Source organism: Rhinoraja longicauda, chromosome 11 (assembly GCF_053455715.1).
Source record: "Rhinoraja longicauda isolate Sanriku21f chromosome 11, sRhiLon1.1, whole genome shotgun sequence".
Taxonomy (NCBI): domain Eukaryota; kingdom Metazoa; phylum Chordata; class Chondrichthyes; order Rajiformes; family Arhynchobatidae; genus Rhinoraja; species Rhinoraja longicauda.
Window position 1 is genome coordinate 47,737,390 of NC_135963.1, and position 17,205 is coordinate 47,754,594.

Below are 17,205 nucleotides of genomic sequence, written 5' to 3' on the forward strand. Positions count from 1 at the left end.
CTCCCCCTCCCCAGTTCCCTGAACAGCGAAACTTCTTTCTCCTCACCGTAGACCGCAGCTCCGGCCAGTGAGTGAGTGAGTGTCCGGTCGGCGAGTGTCCGGAGTGAGAGCGGGTCCCGTCGCTGAGCACCGGCCGACTCAAGTGGAGCCGCGATCACCCGTCGGCAGCCGCACAAAATGGCGCCGGCTGGCCACCCGGGCAACCCAACTGGACAATAGAAAGGGGAGACCTCTAACATCGTACAGCATATTTCTTTTTAAAACTTATTTTGGCCAAGGCTTTTTAAAATAATGATTATGCAATATATTTTGTTACAGTAAGTTCATTAAACATTGTGTCTATCACTTGATTTTATATCTTGATTTGTTTAATTTCCTTGATTTGATTCCCCTCCCAGTTCCCATTGTGCACCATTGGTTTATGCTGCAGGTCTGCGTGACGTCATGGGCTGCAGCAGTGGGCGGGGTCTATGGCCGTAGGCGGGGCCTGTGTGAGTCTGACATTAAGTGTGGACTAATAAATGTCATACGGAAAGGTGTGGAAGAGTGTGTTCCTATGACAACCATCCGAATGTTCCCCAAATGGAAGTTTTGGATGAACCAGGAGATCCCCAATCTTCTGAGAACCACATCTCTGGCATTCAAGTCAAGCAACACAGATTCATCGAAGTCCAGATATCACATTGCCTCAAAAAGGCTAAGAGACATTTGCTCTAAACTGGAGGATGAGGTGGACGTTCAGCAGCTGTGGCCAGGCTTGCATGCCATCACATCTGATAAGGTGAAACCTTAAGCATCAGCTCAAGCATCAAACTCAAGCATCAGCGAAGCATCACTCCCAGATGAGCTCCATGCGTTCTCTGCATGCTTCAACAGGGAGAACACTGATATGCCTTCCTGGGTGAAACTCTGGACCTGATGGTATACATCTCAAAACCTGTGCGGAGTAACTGACTGGTATTCTTGCAGAAATTTATCTATGTACCATCTATCAGTAAATGGTGATTTTACTCCATTACACTGCTGCTGTAATATGTTCACAATATTTAAGTCATTCCCAGAACTAAATAGCAATACAGGGTCTCGACATGGTTCCATTCCTAAAGACTGTTCATAACCCGAACAGTTTGCCAATCAGAAATACAACCACAAACTGAGTTCCCATTTGGTAGAAGATCCCTACAGCAGCCAGCAGATCCATCCCATCAGTCTTCCAAACGTTGATTCATTTGTTCAGGCTGTACATAAGTTGGGCGTTTGTAAGGTGGAAAGGAGGACCTGTGTAAATCTGGTTCCATTGCCAAAATTACACACTTCACAAAATATTCAATGTTCAATTAAAGTACAGAGCCATTTGGTTATAACAGACAAAATTAAACATTTTGATGGATTTATTATCATAACATTAAGCTTTTTCGAAACAACTTTGAAACGAATCAGGAAAGGGTAGGAAGATGTACAATCTCCATCAGTTTACAATCCCCTCAATGAAACAAAAACAGAGAAACAAGGAACTGCAGGTGCTGATCTACAAAAAAGACACAAGTGCTGGAACACAAGCTGAGGAAGAGCCCCACCCAGAACGTCACCTAGCCATGTTCTCCACAGATGCTGCCTGACCCGCTGAGTTACTCCAGCACTTTGTCTCTTTTTCTTTTGAAGTAAATCATTGTTATCTGAACTTTATATTAAATCTGTGACTGCCTTGCCTGTCTGTCCTTTCTTCTTTTTGTTATTTTTAGTACACGTTAAATGTATGTTTTAGTGTTCCTTAGTTTGTTTTATGTGGAGGGAGGGGGGGTTGGGGGAAACTTTTTATCAATCACTTACCTCGACAGATGTGCATTTTTCCGTATCGTATCTCCGTCCCCACTGCGGTCTAACATTGTGGAGTTGGCGGCCTTTCCTGGAGACCAGCCCGGCGCTTCAACCGCAAGCGCGGCGTGAACGTACCATCGCGGAGCTTGCAATCCCTTTGTCGGGGATCGACTGTGGAGAGCTCCAACTGCAGGGCCTGTGGACTTTTACATCGTGAGGCCTGCGGTCTCTGGTCAGAAGAGGTCGACTCGGGAGCTCCATGCCGTGGAGAATTTTAACCGCCCCGATGGGGGAGTTTCGATCCCGACATGAGGGCTTCGGATCGTCGGCTGCAGGGGCTTCGATCGCCCCGACTGCAGATGGTTCGACTGCCCATGACCGCGGGAGAACAAAGAGGAAGCAGATTGGACTTTATTGCCTTCCATCACAGTGAGGAATGTGCAATCCACCATGGTGGATGTTTATGTTAACTTTTATGTGGTTGAGTGTCTTGTTGCTTTTCACTTAGTATGGCTATTGGGTAACTCAAATTTCACTGTACCTTAATTGGTACATGTGACAATAAACTGACCTTGAAACCTTTTCTCTTTAACTTGTCTGTCATTCAGTAAAACAAATAACATCACTGATAGATTATTAGGTTTATACAATAGATTAGATCAGTTTAAATCTCAAAGATGCATAAATAGTCTATGATTGTAAGACCACATAACAATGTTATAGAATCGAATAGAATAGCCTTTATTGTCATCCAAAAACATGAAATTACGTTACCCACTTCAACAATGAGATGCAATAAAAAATAAAGCAATAAAACACACAATCACAAAAACCAACCTAAAACAAAAAATATCCATCACAGTGAGTCTCTTCCAGTCACCTCCTCACTGTGATGGAAGGCCAGAATGTCTTCTCTCTTCCCCTGCCGTCTTCGCCCGCGGTCCCAGGGACCTGCGAGCTTCAGACGTCCACATGGCCCGCGGCCAATCGCCTTAAATTGATCAATTGTCTTAAATTGACGAAGGTGAATAAATCCCAAGCTCTTGATGCTATTGAGAGATCTTTGCAGAAAATGTGAAGTTTGGAAATTGGAAGGGACACAGTTTAAGTTGAAAGGAACCCAATGACCAAATAATGTAACAAACCTCTGCCTAGATTTAGTGATTACTAGACCAAGTTGGGCCCATTCCTCGTAGAGGGGGAACAGGGAAGGGGAGAGGGTGTTGTCACTGAGTGAGCCCTGGACTTAAAGCCTCTCCTGTATTGGTGTAGCACCCTCACCCTCAACCCCCCACTCAATCCCCCTTATCACCCCCTCCTCCCCTCACTGACCCACTCCATCCCCCCTACCCCACCCCCACTTGTCCCTCCCCTGCCCCCACCCCCACTCCCCCAGCCCTGCCTCCACGCCCATTCCCCCCTCCCCACCTCTATTCCCCCCTCCCCCTCTCCTGCCCCCCACCTCTCTCCCTCCCCACCCCCACTCTCTCCTGCCCCCACTCTCCCTGCCCGCACCCCACTCTCCCCACGCCCAATCTTCCCTCCTCCTCTCCCCCACCCCTACTCTCCCTTCCTCCCCACCCCCACTCTCTCCTGCCCCCCACTGTCCGTGCCCACACTCCATTCTCCCCCACCCCCAATCTTCCCACCCCCACCCCACTCTTCTCCCCGCCCCCACCCTGCCCTCCTCTCCACCCCCACTCTCCTCCCCACCCCTCCCCCCAAATCTCTCCTTCCCCTCCCCCCAAATCTCTCCTTCCCCACCCCCACTCTCCTCCCCCTCCCCCTATTCTCCCCACTTCCACTCTCACTCTTACCCCAACCCCCTCACCCTCTCCCCCACACCCACTGTCCCCTTCCCCCCACCCCTCCTCCCCCCACTCACACTCAACCCAACCCCCTCTCTCCCACCCCCACTCTCTCCTTCCCCCCACCCCCACTCCCTCCCCCTCACTCTCTCCCACCCCCACTCGCCCCCACCACCCCATTTCTCCCTCACTCTCTCCTTCCCCCACCCCCTCCTTCCCCACTCTCTCCTCCGACCCTCAGCCTCCCCTCCACCCACTCGGCCCCCACTCCCCTCCGCGGACCCGTTGGCGGCGAAAGCCACTTACCACTATCTGTGCGTGGAGGGAGAAGGAGGGAGCTCCGGAGTGCGGCGGCTGTGGCCTGGCCGAGTTGGGAGTACTCGAGGACGGTGACGGTGGCGGCCCGGGGACTACTGGTGAGACCCAGCAGAGGTGGGAGGCGGATAGCGCAGCAGGGTCTGGGACTACTCGAGGCCGGTGGCGCGCACAAGATGGCGGAGCGTGAGGAGGAGAAGAGCGGCCGCCATCTTTGAGAAGTCACGACGGGGCCGTCAGTGGCAGCGGCCGCTGAAGGAGGAGGAGAAGCTGCCCGCTGCGGGTTGTGTGCGGTGACGGTGCAGCGCGCTGGGCCCAGGCGATAGCGGGGGCTCGAGGACGCCATGGGTTGAAGGGACGGAAGGGAAGAATGAGTGGACCATCAGTCCGTCCATCTCCCTCCTGCTCGGAGTGTCCCCCGGGTGTGGGAGAGTGGCAAGAGAAGCGAGGGGAGAGAGGAGAGGTGAGCGGAGGGAGGAGAGAGCGGAGCCCCTGGTTGCGGGCGGGCGGCTCCGCTAACGGCGTCCATCTTGTTTGTGCGAGCGAGGAGAGAGGATGTCGTACGCACAGCACTTTGAAAAAATGTGTTTAGAAATGAAAGTTTTAAACTTTAAAATGTCTGTAACTTCAAAAATATAAGACCAATTTAAATAAAACTTGTTATAAACAGTCGCCAGGACAGTGGTGATTAAGGTGGCGCTAAAATTGTGACGCTATGGTTTATGGTTTTGGCTGCAGGTCCACATGTCACATGTCTCTCAGATAGATATACATACATACAAATATATATATATATATATATAGAAGATCTGAGTTTCAGTATATCGATAGATATATATAGATGTTACTTGGGCAATGGATTGGATGCATCCCTGGTTGCTGATCCGAGAGGATAAAAATAATATACAAATTCAAATAGTAATAGATTTATAGTACTGGTCCACTACCAATTTTTTGGCAACTGGCATCACCTTTAATTCGGACGTTATGAGAGAGCACTTGATATGCCCCCCCCCCCAGAAGTCCCCCTGAAAATGTGGCACCTAGGCCAGGTACTTCCATGGGACCTCATCGGGATTTCTGCAGCCATTCCGTGGGCGGCCGGGGCTCTGGAACTCTGGCCCGTTGGAGCTGGCAGATCCGTTCCCATAGCCAACTTTTGAGGCCCAGTTTGCAGGCCAGTATCTCGGCTCCCCATTGGGCTAGGCAGACCTTTCAACTCCTCTTGGAGGCCCTGTGACCTCTGTTGGTCCAGCAAAATGGATAATTCAGAAAGGTTCTGGAACTAAGAGTGCCAGAAAAGTCAGGAGTGGACCTGCACTTGCAATTTATCAAAAATATTACCCATTTCCTGAGTTTTTAGAAAATTACATTTGTGCACATTTTGCAATGTTTTTACCAGCAAAAATGCAAAATACATTAATTCAACGTGTTACAGACATTGATACCAACATCCATTTCTATAGCACAGGAGTGTTACTGCAGAGCAAAAAAGAAAACTGGTCTTAAATGGAAGTATTGACATTGATGACCAATATCTTCATTAAAGAGGTAGATCTTAAGCTATACCTTGAATAAGAAAGAGGTTAAAAAGTTCCAGATGCTTCAATCGTGGCAGAGTATAACTGAGCATGATGCAAAGAATAAATATTGGAATGAACAAGGAGCTTTGGTGAGTTTAGTTATCTTGGAAGGTTATAAAGCTGGAGGAGATTCTAGAGGATGCTAAGGTCAAGACCACAGAGGATTTTAAAAACAAGATCAAGATACAGAGATGTGTGAATGGAGCAGTGTAAATTAGGGTACGGATGGCAGAGTTTGGAAGACCAGAGTAGTACCTGGGAGGCTGGCCGGCGATCTACTGGAATAGCCAAGCACAGAGTCAACAAAGTCAATCAGAGAAAAGCATGGTCAGAACAATTCAGGTAACCTTGCAGACACCACAAAATATAGCTCCGAATTAAAAAACACTGAAATTTCAAACCAGCTGATTCAGCTTCAAGCATCTGCCAAGAAGGTGGTTAGGGAAGTTGAACACCGAATAGATTTTGCAATAGAATTGAAGATGGATAGGGATGGTGAATACAGAATAGATTTTGCAACAGGATTGAAGATAATGGATGTTGGAGGTCAGGGAAACGAACAATGATGATCAAAAAGGATTTTTTAAAATCTCATTGTAGTTTTTTAAATTATTTTCTTTCTTGGGACAAATGTGTTTTTCCCAAATATATATTTATATCTGTCCAGTTAACAGATGCAGCAGCCTGTAACAGATTTGTCCCAATAAAAAACAAAATGAAAGAAGTTATTTTTTTTTCAATGTTAAAATTTGGAAAACATAAAATCTCTTTAATGCTCTTTCTTCTAACTGCAATGTATAATGTGCAGCAGACCTGATTTAAATTGGTGCTTAACACATCTTATGTAGCTCTTATAGTTACATATAAGGTGGAGTGTGTACATTTTGGGAAGCACTGTTACAAAATTGTAAAGGAGCATTGATTCTTCAGTTAACATGCCTTCTCATTCTTTGAACTTCCAGATCAAGACAAAATTACATACTTCACCGGAAACATGATGAACATTATTCCTAAAATTCAGTAATGCGAAAACAATTATTCAATTAAATTACAGATTGAACACCAACTTTCCAGCACCATTGGTTCCTGAGCCTTTCTGGATTATCCGTTTTTCCGTACCAACAGAGGCACTTGACAATGAAATGACAATACATCCCTGGACTGCTAATGACGGCCCTCCTGTGCCTCTAAAGCACCATGGAGTGCCAGAAACATCAATAAAACACATGCAGAATATAAATTGATTGTGAATGGAATGAATGGCCTGCTGACCCATCCACGGCCTCCACCGTCTCCCCGCCCGTTTAGAGCCCCTATTTCTGACCCCACTCCCAACTCGCAAAGTGCACCAGGGACCCCTCTCACCTGCTGCTGTTTATCCACTCCCCGCTTGACCACGTCCACCTTCTTCTCCCATCGCTCTGTCCAGTCGGCCTCTTTCCACCCCACCACCTCCACCTCCTTCTACCCTGGAGTCGCCGACATAGTCTACCTTGGGAGTGACAGCAGGTGAGAGGGGAGGGAGACCCACCGTAACCGCGCCTAGTTTTCAAGTGAATCGACGTAAAGTGCTGGAGTAACTCAGCTGAGTGAATCAATCCGATGAAGGTTCCTGATGTCACCTGCCCAGACAAAAGGACACAAAGTGCTGGTAATTCAGTGGGGGCATGTCAGTGACTCCGGGGGTGCAGGAAGTCATGGCGGGGGGTGAGGGGAGGAAGAGGAGGAGGCCGACTGAACAGAGCAACGGAGAAGCAGGCAATGGTGATCGAGCGGGGAGCAGATAAAGCAGTAGGTGAGAGTCGGGAGTGGGCTCTAAATGGCTGGGAAGACAGTGGGAGCCGGGGATGGATCAGCAGGTTATTCCATTCACATTCAGTTTACAATGCCATCTGTGGCCAATCAGGGAATTTAAACTGAGATCTCTTAATTTTGTCCGGATTATAAGGGGGGTAACCCATCAGTTGCCGGAAGATCGGTGTTCAACCTGTATTGCCTTAGTCTCTCATATATGCAGCCATGAGAGCAAGATGAAATATGCATTCTCATTGCCATGCATGACAATTCAAGTGTATTAATTGCTTATTATTATTGGGGATATTTAGTCCAACAATCCCAGGATTTTTAGTTTTGCCAATATTTGTGCTTTCTTCTCTTCACTGCATTTCAGCAATGGCAGCCTTGGTGGACCTAATGGAATGCCTGAAACCAGTATCATAGTAGCCTTGTTTTCTGCTACACCAAAACCTGTGGAAAAAATTATATGATATAAATAATACATGATGCATGATTTAATTTGGCATTCATTCCAAACAGTTTGATCAAATTTCTTGACTTCTAATCCAATTAAAGTATTGTCACACTGCAAAACAATTGCTTAATTTGCTGCTTGCGTTTGGAATACGCATTTGGCATGATTGTTTTTGTAACACGACTTTTTACAACACTGGGTTTCTTCAGAATGCAGAAACGAGCTGCATTAACAGAATAATATATAGAACCTACACTGGTACTAAACATGGTGTTGGCTGTGACTGAGTGGTTAGAAACCTCACTTGAAATACAGTCTGTGGATTCAAGTTCAACTCCATCAAATTGAACCCAAAAATGAAGGCTGACACTCTAGAACAATGACAATGTGCTGTACTGTCAGAGGTAATGATTTTCTGACTCGATGTTTACATGTGGCCCAGTTTGATCTCTTTAACGAACATGAAAGATGAAAGATCTCATGTGTAGGAAAATAACTGCAGATGCTGGTACAAATCGACGGTATCACAAAATGCTGGAGTAACTCAGCAGGTCAGGCAGCACCTCAGGAGAGAAAGAATGGGTGACGTTTCGGGTCAAGACCCTTTTTTCAGTATGAAAGATCTCATGGCATTTCTAATAAATGCAAGAGAATTATTATTGATGTTTAGATGATATTCACCTTCAATCAGTTTACAAAATTGCACGACTTGGTCACTATCACATTGTTATTTCACAGAGTTCACCTCCTATTGACTTCCTGCATTACGGTAGCTACTACATTAAAAAAGTGCTGCAATGGTTACAAAACATTTTTGGTATGTTCTGAAGTGAAATGATTGGCTTTTTCCTATAATCAATATTGCATTCACACAAACATTGACAAATCTTCTCCAGCATTGTGATCAGGAGCAGGGGACAAAGTCAATTTATGATTTTTTTAAAAAAAGATATTAATTATAGGTATTAACTGGGGTGGCACAGAATCTAGTTCAACACTGTCCTTTGGTGCCGTCTGTGTGGAGTTTGCACGTTCTCCCTGTGACTGCGTGAGCTTCCTCCGGGTGCTCCAGTTTCTTCCCACATCCCCAAGACATGCGGGTTTCTAGGTTAATTGGCCTCTGTAAATTGCCGCTAGTGTGTAGGGATGGATTTAAAAGTGGAATAACATAGTACGAGTGCCTGCATGGACTTGGTGGGCCAAAAAGCCTCTCAACGCTGTTGCATTGAGCAAATCATCATGGATCAAATCTCATATTGATTGATTAGTAGGACTAGATGTTACAATCCCTAAAGTTTGCACTACAATTGACTGGTGTTGTTCTTGGGGGTGACCACTAGGTGATGTTGCTACCATTCAGAGTAAGAATTAGCATTACTCTATGCTGTGCACTTGCCTATCATTACAAATAGACCTCAAACAGAAAAGTCATACAATAGAGAATCTTGAATATGTCAGTCTACTTACCAAGGCAGGTCACATAGCCAATGAATTCCTGAACTATTGCCTGCAAAAGAAAACAGGTTAAAGAAAAGTGCACGTATGCTTCCTAAAAGTATACACATCTTTCTGCTGACTGAATAACATGCAACAAAGGTTTTTCACTGTACCTCGGGACACGGGACCATAAACTAAACTGAACTGAACTGAATTGAACTGATGTGGCAAGGAAGGAAATTGAAAATAGATAAAGCTATCACATTCTAAGCAGTTTTATTTTAAGAACCAAAATATTCAGTTCAATGGAAACAAAATCCTCTTCTTCGCTTGGGACTTAAACAAGATTGCTCAGATTGAATTCCAAACTGCTGCAACTTTATCCCAGAAGCCCATTCTGCCTTTTGCAGTTTTTTCTTATTTTCTTTCACTGTCCTGCAAAAATCAATCCCAGATTTAAAATTCATAAACGATTTATAATAAAGTGTTTGAGGAAGAAATTTCAAAGTGTCTGCCATTTTCTGCATGAAGGCCAACATCTAGCCCAGAGGGGCAAACCCACCACCCACATGGAAAGAATTGTAGGACACATTCAATGCATGAACAAATCTCCTCATTGGCCCCAAGTACCTAAATCCTAATGTGTAGGAAGGAACTGCAGATGCTGGTTTACACCAAAGATGGACACAAAATGCTGGAGTAACTCAGTGGGACAGGCAGCATCTCTGGAGAGAAGGGATGGGTGACATTTCGGCTCAAGACTCTCGACACGAAACGTCACCCATTCCTTCTCTCCAGAGAAGCTGCCTGTCCCGCTGAGTTTTTCCAGCATTTTGTGTCCATCTTTAGCAGAATCCTAACTTCTACGTCTCTCAAAGACGGTGATAACTCTTATTGGAATGTGTACAGGCCATCGATGATGGAGCCATCTGCTGGATGAATGGAAGATATCAGCTGAGCCAAAGCAAACTGTTCATGGGCCACAATAACTTGCCCATTAGAATCTGTTGCTGATACATAGCTCTGACATGACGTCTCAGTTGACTGGACTGACAGACTGATTTTTTAGCTTTCTATGTTATATAGAATATATAGTATAAGACAATAACTGCAGATGCTGGTACAAATTGAAGGTATTTATTCACAAAATGCTGGAGTAACTCAGCAGGTCAGGCAGCATCTCAGGAGAGAAGGAATGGGTGACGTTTCGGGTCGAGACCCTTCTTCAGACTGATGTCAGGGGGGCGGGACAAAGGAAGGATATAGGTGGAGACAAGAAGATAGAGGGAGATCTGGGAAAGGGGGAGGGGAAGAGAGGGACAGAGGAACTATCTAAAGTGGGAGATGTTCATACCACTGGGCTGCAAGCTGCCCAGGCGAAATATGAGGTGCTGTTCCTCCAATTTCCAGTGGGCCTCACTGTGGCACTGGAGGAGGCCCATGACAGAAAGGTCAGACTGGGAATGGGAGGGGGAGTTGAAGTGCATGTTATATAAAAGATCACTTAATAAGCCACAATCTGAAACATAAACAGTAAATGCTGGAAATCAAGCGGCATCTGCTGAGAGAGAAGCGTGAATTTCGTTTCTATCTCCACATATGTGACCACCTGCCCTGACTGTTTACAGGATCTTCTGTTTTTATAACACTCATGGAAGGTATGGATTTAATTTTTTAACTATTTCCTCCTATCCTGGACGCCTAAAACTGGTGACACTACTGCTCACAGTATCTAGCTGGGGCAGTGACAAGTGGGGTGCCTCAAGGTGCTGGGACCCCAGTTGTTCACAATATATATTAACGATATATATTTAGACGAGGGAATTAAATATAATGTCTCTAAGTTTGCGGATGACACAAAGCTGGGTGGCAGTGTGAGCTGCGAGGAGGATGCTATGAGGCTGCAGGGTGACTTGGATAAGTTGGGTGAGTGGGCAGAAGCATGGCAGATGCAGTAATAATGTGGATAAATAGGGGGTTACCCACTTTGGTGACAAGAACAGGACGGCAGATTATTATCTGAATGGTGTCAGATTAGTAGAAGGGGAGGTGTCATGAGACCTGGGTGTGCTTGTACATCAGTCACTGAAAGTAAGCATGCAGGTACAGCAGGCAGTGAAGAAAGCTAATGGCATGTTGGCCTTCATTGCGAGAGGATTTGCGTTTAGGAGCAAGGAGGTCCTACTGCAATTGGACAGGGCCCTGGTGAGACCGCCCTGGAGTATTGTGTGCAATTTTGGTCTACTAATTTGTGGAAGGTCATTATTGCTATTGAGGAAGTGCAGCGTAGGTTCACCAGGTTAATTCCCGGGATGGCGGGACTGACATATGATGAAAGAATGGGTCGACTGGGCTTGTATTCGCTGGAATTTAGAAGGATGAGAGGGGATCTTTTTTACCCAGAGAGTTGTGAATCTGGAATTCTCTGCCACAGAAGGTAGTGGAGGCCAATTCACTTGATGTTTTCAAGAGAGAGTTAGATTTAGCTCGCCGGGCTAAAGGAATCAAGGGATATGGGGAAAAAGCCGGAACAGGGTACTGATTGTGGATGATCAGCCATGATCATCTTGAATGGCGGTGCTGGCTCGAAGGGCCGAATGGCCTACTCCTTCCTGCGCCTATTTTCCATGTTTCTAATCAGGATATTGATTAGCTGTAGCAAAATGCCCAATTCCTTGCACTCACATTTTTTAGACATAAACTGACATCAGGTTATTTTCCGAATTTGTCCACAATATTCTAAGGTACAATATTTTCCAGATACAAGGTCCCACAAATACCACAACCTCCAATATTTGCAATATTTGAACAGGATTTTAGAATCAAAATGGCCATGACAAAATCTATAACCCACAGTTTTGTCCATACATTCTGTTAATATTACTCCACAACAACCCCCATTTGATGGTGTGCTGTCTGTGTGTCTAAATAAACCTCAAAGTGGTATTCTACCCAAATTATCCAAACTATTTGGAAATATTTTGCACCCCGATAGATTCTCACGTTTTGTACCTTAGACAAACCACATACTCTGTACATGATCCTAGTTTTTGGCTGAATATTTAATTGCAGGTGGAAATAAAGTAGAATCTCCAAATTGCAAGCCAATATCTTATAACAAAAAAAAAAAATCACCTGATCATGATCATGTGAGAACAATAGTCAATGTCACTCCTTGCATTTGATTTTTGAGCAACTTGCTTTTCTGTGGTACTGTTCCCATAGAACATTCAAACGCTTAAGGAGAAATAAACATGAAGAATAACAGATTGAATAGAGTCAAAGATGTGGTTGAAGTAGGGGAATTCTGAAGATTTGTTTTTAAAATAGGTGGATAGTGCAAGGAATACTAGAGGACTAGCTATCATTAGATTTGGGGCTGAATAGGCGGATTATTTTCTAGAAGAACTATTTCAGACGAGAATATTTGAGATATATCTACTACACATAGTGTAAAAGATCAATTGTTGGTGACTTCACCCGTGAGCAGAAATAACCTTAATGACATTTCAACAGGGTTTCTCAAGTCATCTGGCATTTGAAACAAATACAAAGCATCTTCACCATCCTGATGTGAATTTTCCACTTTCCCCGTGAAATTTAGAAAACACAAATTGCTGATGATGAGAGTTTGAGTGGGTGCGTCTTTTCTACAGGTACAAGTAAAATCGCGATGGAAATAATTAATTTACCTGCTGCTCCCGAGCCAAGTTGTAGTCTTGTTTCGCAAAATAACTCAGCATCCTTTTAAATAAATTCCCAAGATAATTGTATGTGCTAAAGAAAAATGGTACAGTAAAGTTAGTCATTAGAAATCTGCCTTAATTTGACTCTTCAACTTTAACTTTTCAGTAAACAGTTGATGAAAAACATTCAAAGGCTCTGGCTACTGGATAATTTTCACTTTATGATTTACAAGTTTTCCAGAGATCAGAAACCCAGATTGTATCGATAAAAGACAACATTATGAAACAGCTCACACGCAAAGGCACTGCTTTCAGAAGACTGAATAAATGAAATGACTGAATGAGTAAATGAAACTTTCTGTAACATTATCAGGCAACAGCAGAGTATGAATACCATGACAGCAGCTTTTACTTGAGGCAAGCTGATGAAATGGGAATTGGCAATATTTTAAGAAAATCTATCCATTTTGGGGCAAACTCATTGGTTTGCTCAATGAATGAATGAATGAATAAGTTGATGAATGAATGAATAGGATTATTGGCCAAGTATGTACACATACAAGGAATGTGCCTTGGTGCTTTCACAAATAAACAATGTCTCGATATCTGTAACATGCACCTTGAATACAGAAAGTTCAGACCAACAATAACCAGTCAAATTGAACAAATATTTAGGAGAAGTTGCATAGGTAGAAGGGAGTTTACAGAGCATGAGGCAGGGTGTGAACATGCATCAGAGAAAGTGAGAAAACACCTGTTAATGCAAGGAATGAAGCAAACTTGCATTGTGCACCATTACATCAGACCTGGCCATATATGGTTCGCTGTCACTCATAAAACATTCATATCTTTGCGGGATTATCAAATCAGCCTGTTAAGATGCAAAATATTTTATTCATCTTTAAAAGCAAAAATATTTTATATACCATTCATCATTTTTTAAGGAGCTATTTTTTTAATGTCTCAGAAATTGTTTTTTTTGGAGGTTTTGAAATTCTGCTTTGCTGCAGAGGCCTGACCAAAGATACTAGAGGAGCATGATAGACCATTCGACCCTAAACACCACAGTGTGTCACGGTGCCATTTTAGTAGGCAGAAACTTGCAGAAACATTTTTAAAGAAAAATAACAAAAATCTGTGAATTGATAGATGAGATATATTCTGCATTTTAATGGAATCATCACACATATTGTTTCTCCAAAACACTGATTACACTACGAGAGGCATAGCAAACGGTGGGTTTTGCCTACTAAAATGGCAGACGTTATGCTCCTTCGTGTACTACACTTCAGTGTAGGCGATTTCAACTGAGTGGTCCATCTTGTTCCTGCAATATCTTTGTGCCATGTCTTAGTCAACTGCCAATTTTTTTACAAACTAATTTCATGGACAGTCAACATTCTGGCCATCTCTGGATTCCCCTTGCCACACAGGTCATTATGACATTGAGGATCTTAGCAAAGAGAAATTCCTGCTTGTTTCTGCAAGTTGCCACTGGGAGGACCACCCAAGGCAAGTTAGTATGTTATTGTACACATAAATGGGAAGCAGTAGATCTGACCACATGAATATACATTAAAAATAACAAAATAATGATTCATGGCAAAAATCTAAACTTTGAAATGGCCTTGGAAATATACTACATACTCTCCTTGGGACACGTCCCCAGAAAATCACAATTTCAATCAGTGCTAAAAAAAATCAACTGTCTAGTTAAATGTAGACATGCAGAGATACTCAACGTTAACCCATAAATGTTGTCGGTGGTTAGTGGTTCAGAATACAGTGAAAGCGATGTGGGACTTGCCAGCACCATCCGTCAACCTCCCCCGGGAGAATATAGTCCCAGAAACAATAGTGTAATTTCCAGAGCCTCAGAATGAAAAATGAATTTACCCAGTCACCAAATGGACTATTGATAATTCTAATATTAAAAAATTCATACACTGATTACTAAAAAATATATATTTTATTTAAATTATGAGGAAAATCTCAAAGATTACCTGCCAACAGCTCCAGTTGCTCCTAATACCAATGCAGACAAGAGTAGCTGGAGAACAAAATCTTTGGTTACACAGCAATTGTAAACTATGAGATGTGTCCAGATTGCAAACCATCAGAAGTGTTCAAATCACATGAAGTGACCATGAAATCTGATCATACTGACTACATTTATATTTCTAACTTGCTGGGGGGTTTTCTTGTTAGGATTTATGGGCCTAGAGATTGGTTAGGGTCCTTTCAAATGCAATTGGTCTATTATTTTTGCTGAAATTAGATTTGAATGGCAGCAAAGCAACACACATTCAAACTAATAAATGTTAATTCTTTAAAAATCAGTATCTCCTCACCCTCTATTATTTTTATTGAAGCCAGATTTTTAAAAAAAAGCTTATTTATCCTTCTTCTGTCCTTTAAGACAATCTGATGAAGACTCAAGGAAAGCTCTCTAATCTTGCAAAATCAGTCAGAAAATAGAAATTAGGGCGGGCTGGTGGCGCAGCAGTGGAATTGCTGCCTTACAGCGCCAGAGACCCAAGTTCTATCCTGACTACAGGTGCTGTCTGTACGGAGTTTATACAGTCTCCCCATGACTGCGTGGGTTTTCTCCGAGTACTCTGGTATCATCCTACACTAAAGACATACAGATTAATTGGCTTTGGTAAATTTGTAAATCGTCTCTGGTATGCAGGATAGTGCTAGTGTAAGGGGTAATTGCTGGTCGGTGCACTCGGTGTGCCGAAGGCCCTGTTTCACCACTGTATCTCTAAACTAAACTAAATAAAGTATTTCAAGCAAGGAATCCATACATAAATTAGGAATAAGAGTGATCTGTACTCCAATGGTTACAAAACATTTGCAGAACAATGAACAAATCTCAATTGCTTTATAATCAGAGTTTAACATTTTTGACATAATGGTAAATCTGTACAAAATGATGTCTGGCTTAGAATTTTGTCTTTGCTGAGCTACACAAAAGCGGACTGTCATCAAACTGGTGTTTACTTAATGTTCTCTACAGATTTATTACCTCATACGTCCTCAAAGTTTAAGAATAAGGGGTAGGCCATTTAGAACGGAGATGAGGAAGAACTTTTTCAGTCAGAGAGTGGTGAAGGTGTGGAATTCTCTGCCTCAGAAGGCAGTGGAGGCCAGTTCGTTGGATGCTTTCAAGAGAGAGCTGGATAGAGCTCTTAAGGATAGCGGAGTGAGGGGGTATGGGGAGAAGGCAGGAACGGGGTACTGATTGAGAGTGATCAGCCATGATCGCATTGAATGGCGGTGCTGGCTCGAAGGGCTGAATGGCCTACTCCTGCACCTATTGTCTATTGTCAAATGATAATTTTTTAATTCTCAGAATATTTTGGGCCTTTGACACAGCTTCATGTGCATGGGTATAGTCTTGCACTTTTGAGTCTATCTGCCTCTGCAAAAGCAAATCTCTAAAGTCAGCATGAGGGGAATTAACGCAATTTTGATCAGGGACCAGAGAACCACTTAAAAGTTATGTGTAGGAAGGAACTGCAGATGCTGGTTTAAACCAAAGATAGACACAAGCACCTGGAGTAACTCTGCGGGACAGTCAGCATCTCTGGAGAGAAGGAATGGGTGACGTTTCGGGTCGAGACCCTTCTTCAGACTGGTCTTAAAAGTAACTTTGGAAATTGACATGCTAAAACAAAAAACTACATTGGATTTTAAACAGTGCAAAAAGAAGTTTCCATGTGACCACCCACAGTAATCAGGTGTCACTGTCTGTTAAGAATGCAACTACTAGTTTAACCATGAGTGGCCTTTGAAACTGACAAGCAATTGGTTCTATTAACACTTGGACAATCATACTTTTAAATGACGTAACATATATCCTTCACTATTTTCGTGCAGTAAAAAACAAACTTATTGCCATTGAAAAGACATGTATCTTTGAAAATACTGCAGGAAAAATAACTTTGTGAATACGAGTCCAAAGCTCTCTAGCCCAAACCCCCTCTCCCTGTTAACACAATTGGCTTGATAACACGAACTGTTATCACACAAATTTTCTTAGGATTATAACTACTGCATTATAGCAGAACTACTTGTAATTGATCATAAAATATCAAAACTTCCATACCTCATCTTTTCCATAGAGCAAGTCAAATTTATCCTTGTATTTGTTAACACATTGACCCAAATCCAACAAGTCGCTGCTGGTGAACTTCAAGCCCCGGAATGTTGGAATCTTTTTTTCAATTCCATCCAGCAGTTCCACAGCTTTAACTGCAAGGAACAAAAGTTCCATTAGATTCCAGTGACCATGACAGTTG

The 17,205-nt window shown here is 43.3% G+C and overlaps 2 protein-coding genes across 3 annotated transcripts in view; both read right to left on the bottom strand.

Annotated features, from left to right (window-relative positions):
- Positions 1-182, bottom strand: part of dhx9 (DEAH (Asp-Glu-Ala-His) box helicase 9) — a 65,802-nt gene extending 65,620 nt beyond the window's left edge. The window contains exon 1 of the mRNA XM_078407590.1: positions 47-182. The gene's annotated coding sequence lies outside the window, so the exon portion shown is untranslated. The remainder of the gene's footprint in view (positions 1-46) is intronic.
- Positions 183-3,905: 3,723 nt separating this feature from the next.
- The window catches only part of npl (N-acetylneuraminate pyruvate lyase (dihydrodipicolinate synthase)), a 39,141-nt gene continuing 25,841 nt past the window's right edge, over positions 3,906-17,205 (bottom strand). For both annotated transcript variants that reach the window (XM_078407592.1, XM_078407594.1), the window contains exons 8-12: positions 17,013-17,158; positions 14,902-14,948; positions 12,905-12,989; positions 9,243-9,282; positions 3,906-7,771 (exon numbers count right to left, since the gene is read on the bottom strand). In XM_078407592.1, the coding sequence (XP_078263718.1) occupies positions 7,626-7,771; positions 9,243-9,282; positions 12,905-12,989; positions 14,902-14,948; positions 17,013-17,158 (464 nt within the window). In that variant the 3' untranslated portion in view covers positions 3,906-7,625. The remainder of the gene's footprint in view (positions 7,772-9,242; positions 9,283-12,904; positions 12,990-14,901; positions 14,949-17,012; positions 17,159-17,205) is intronic.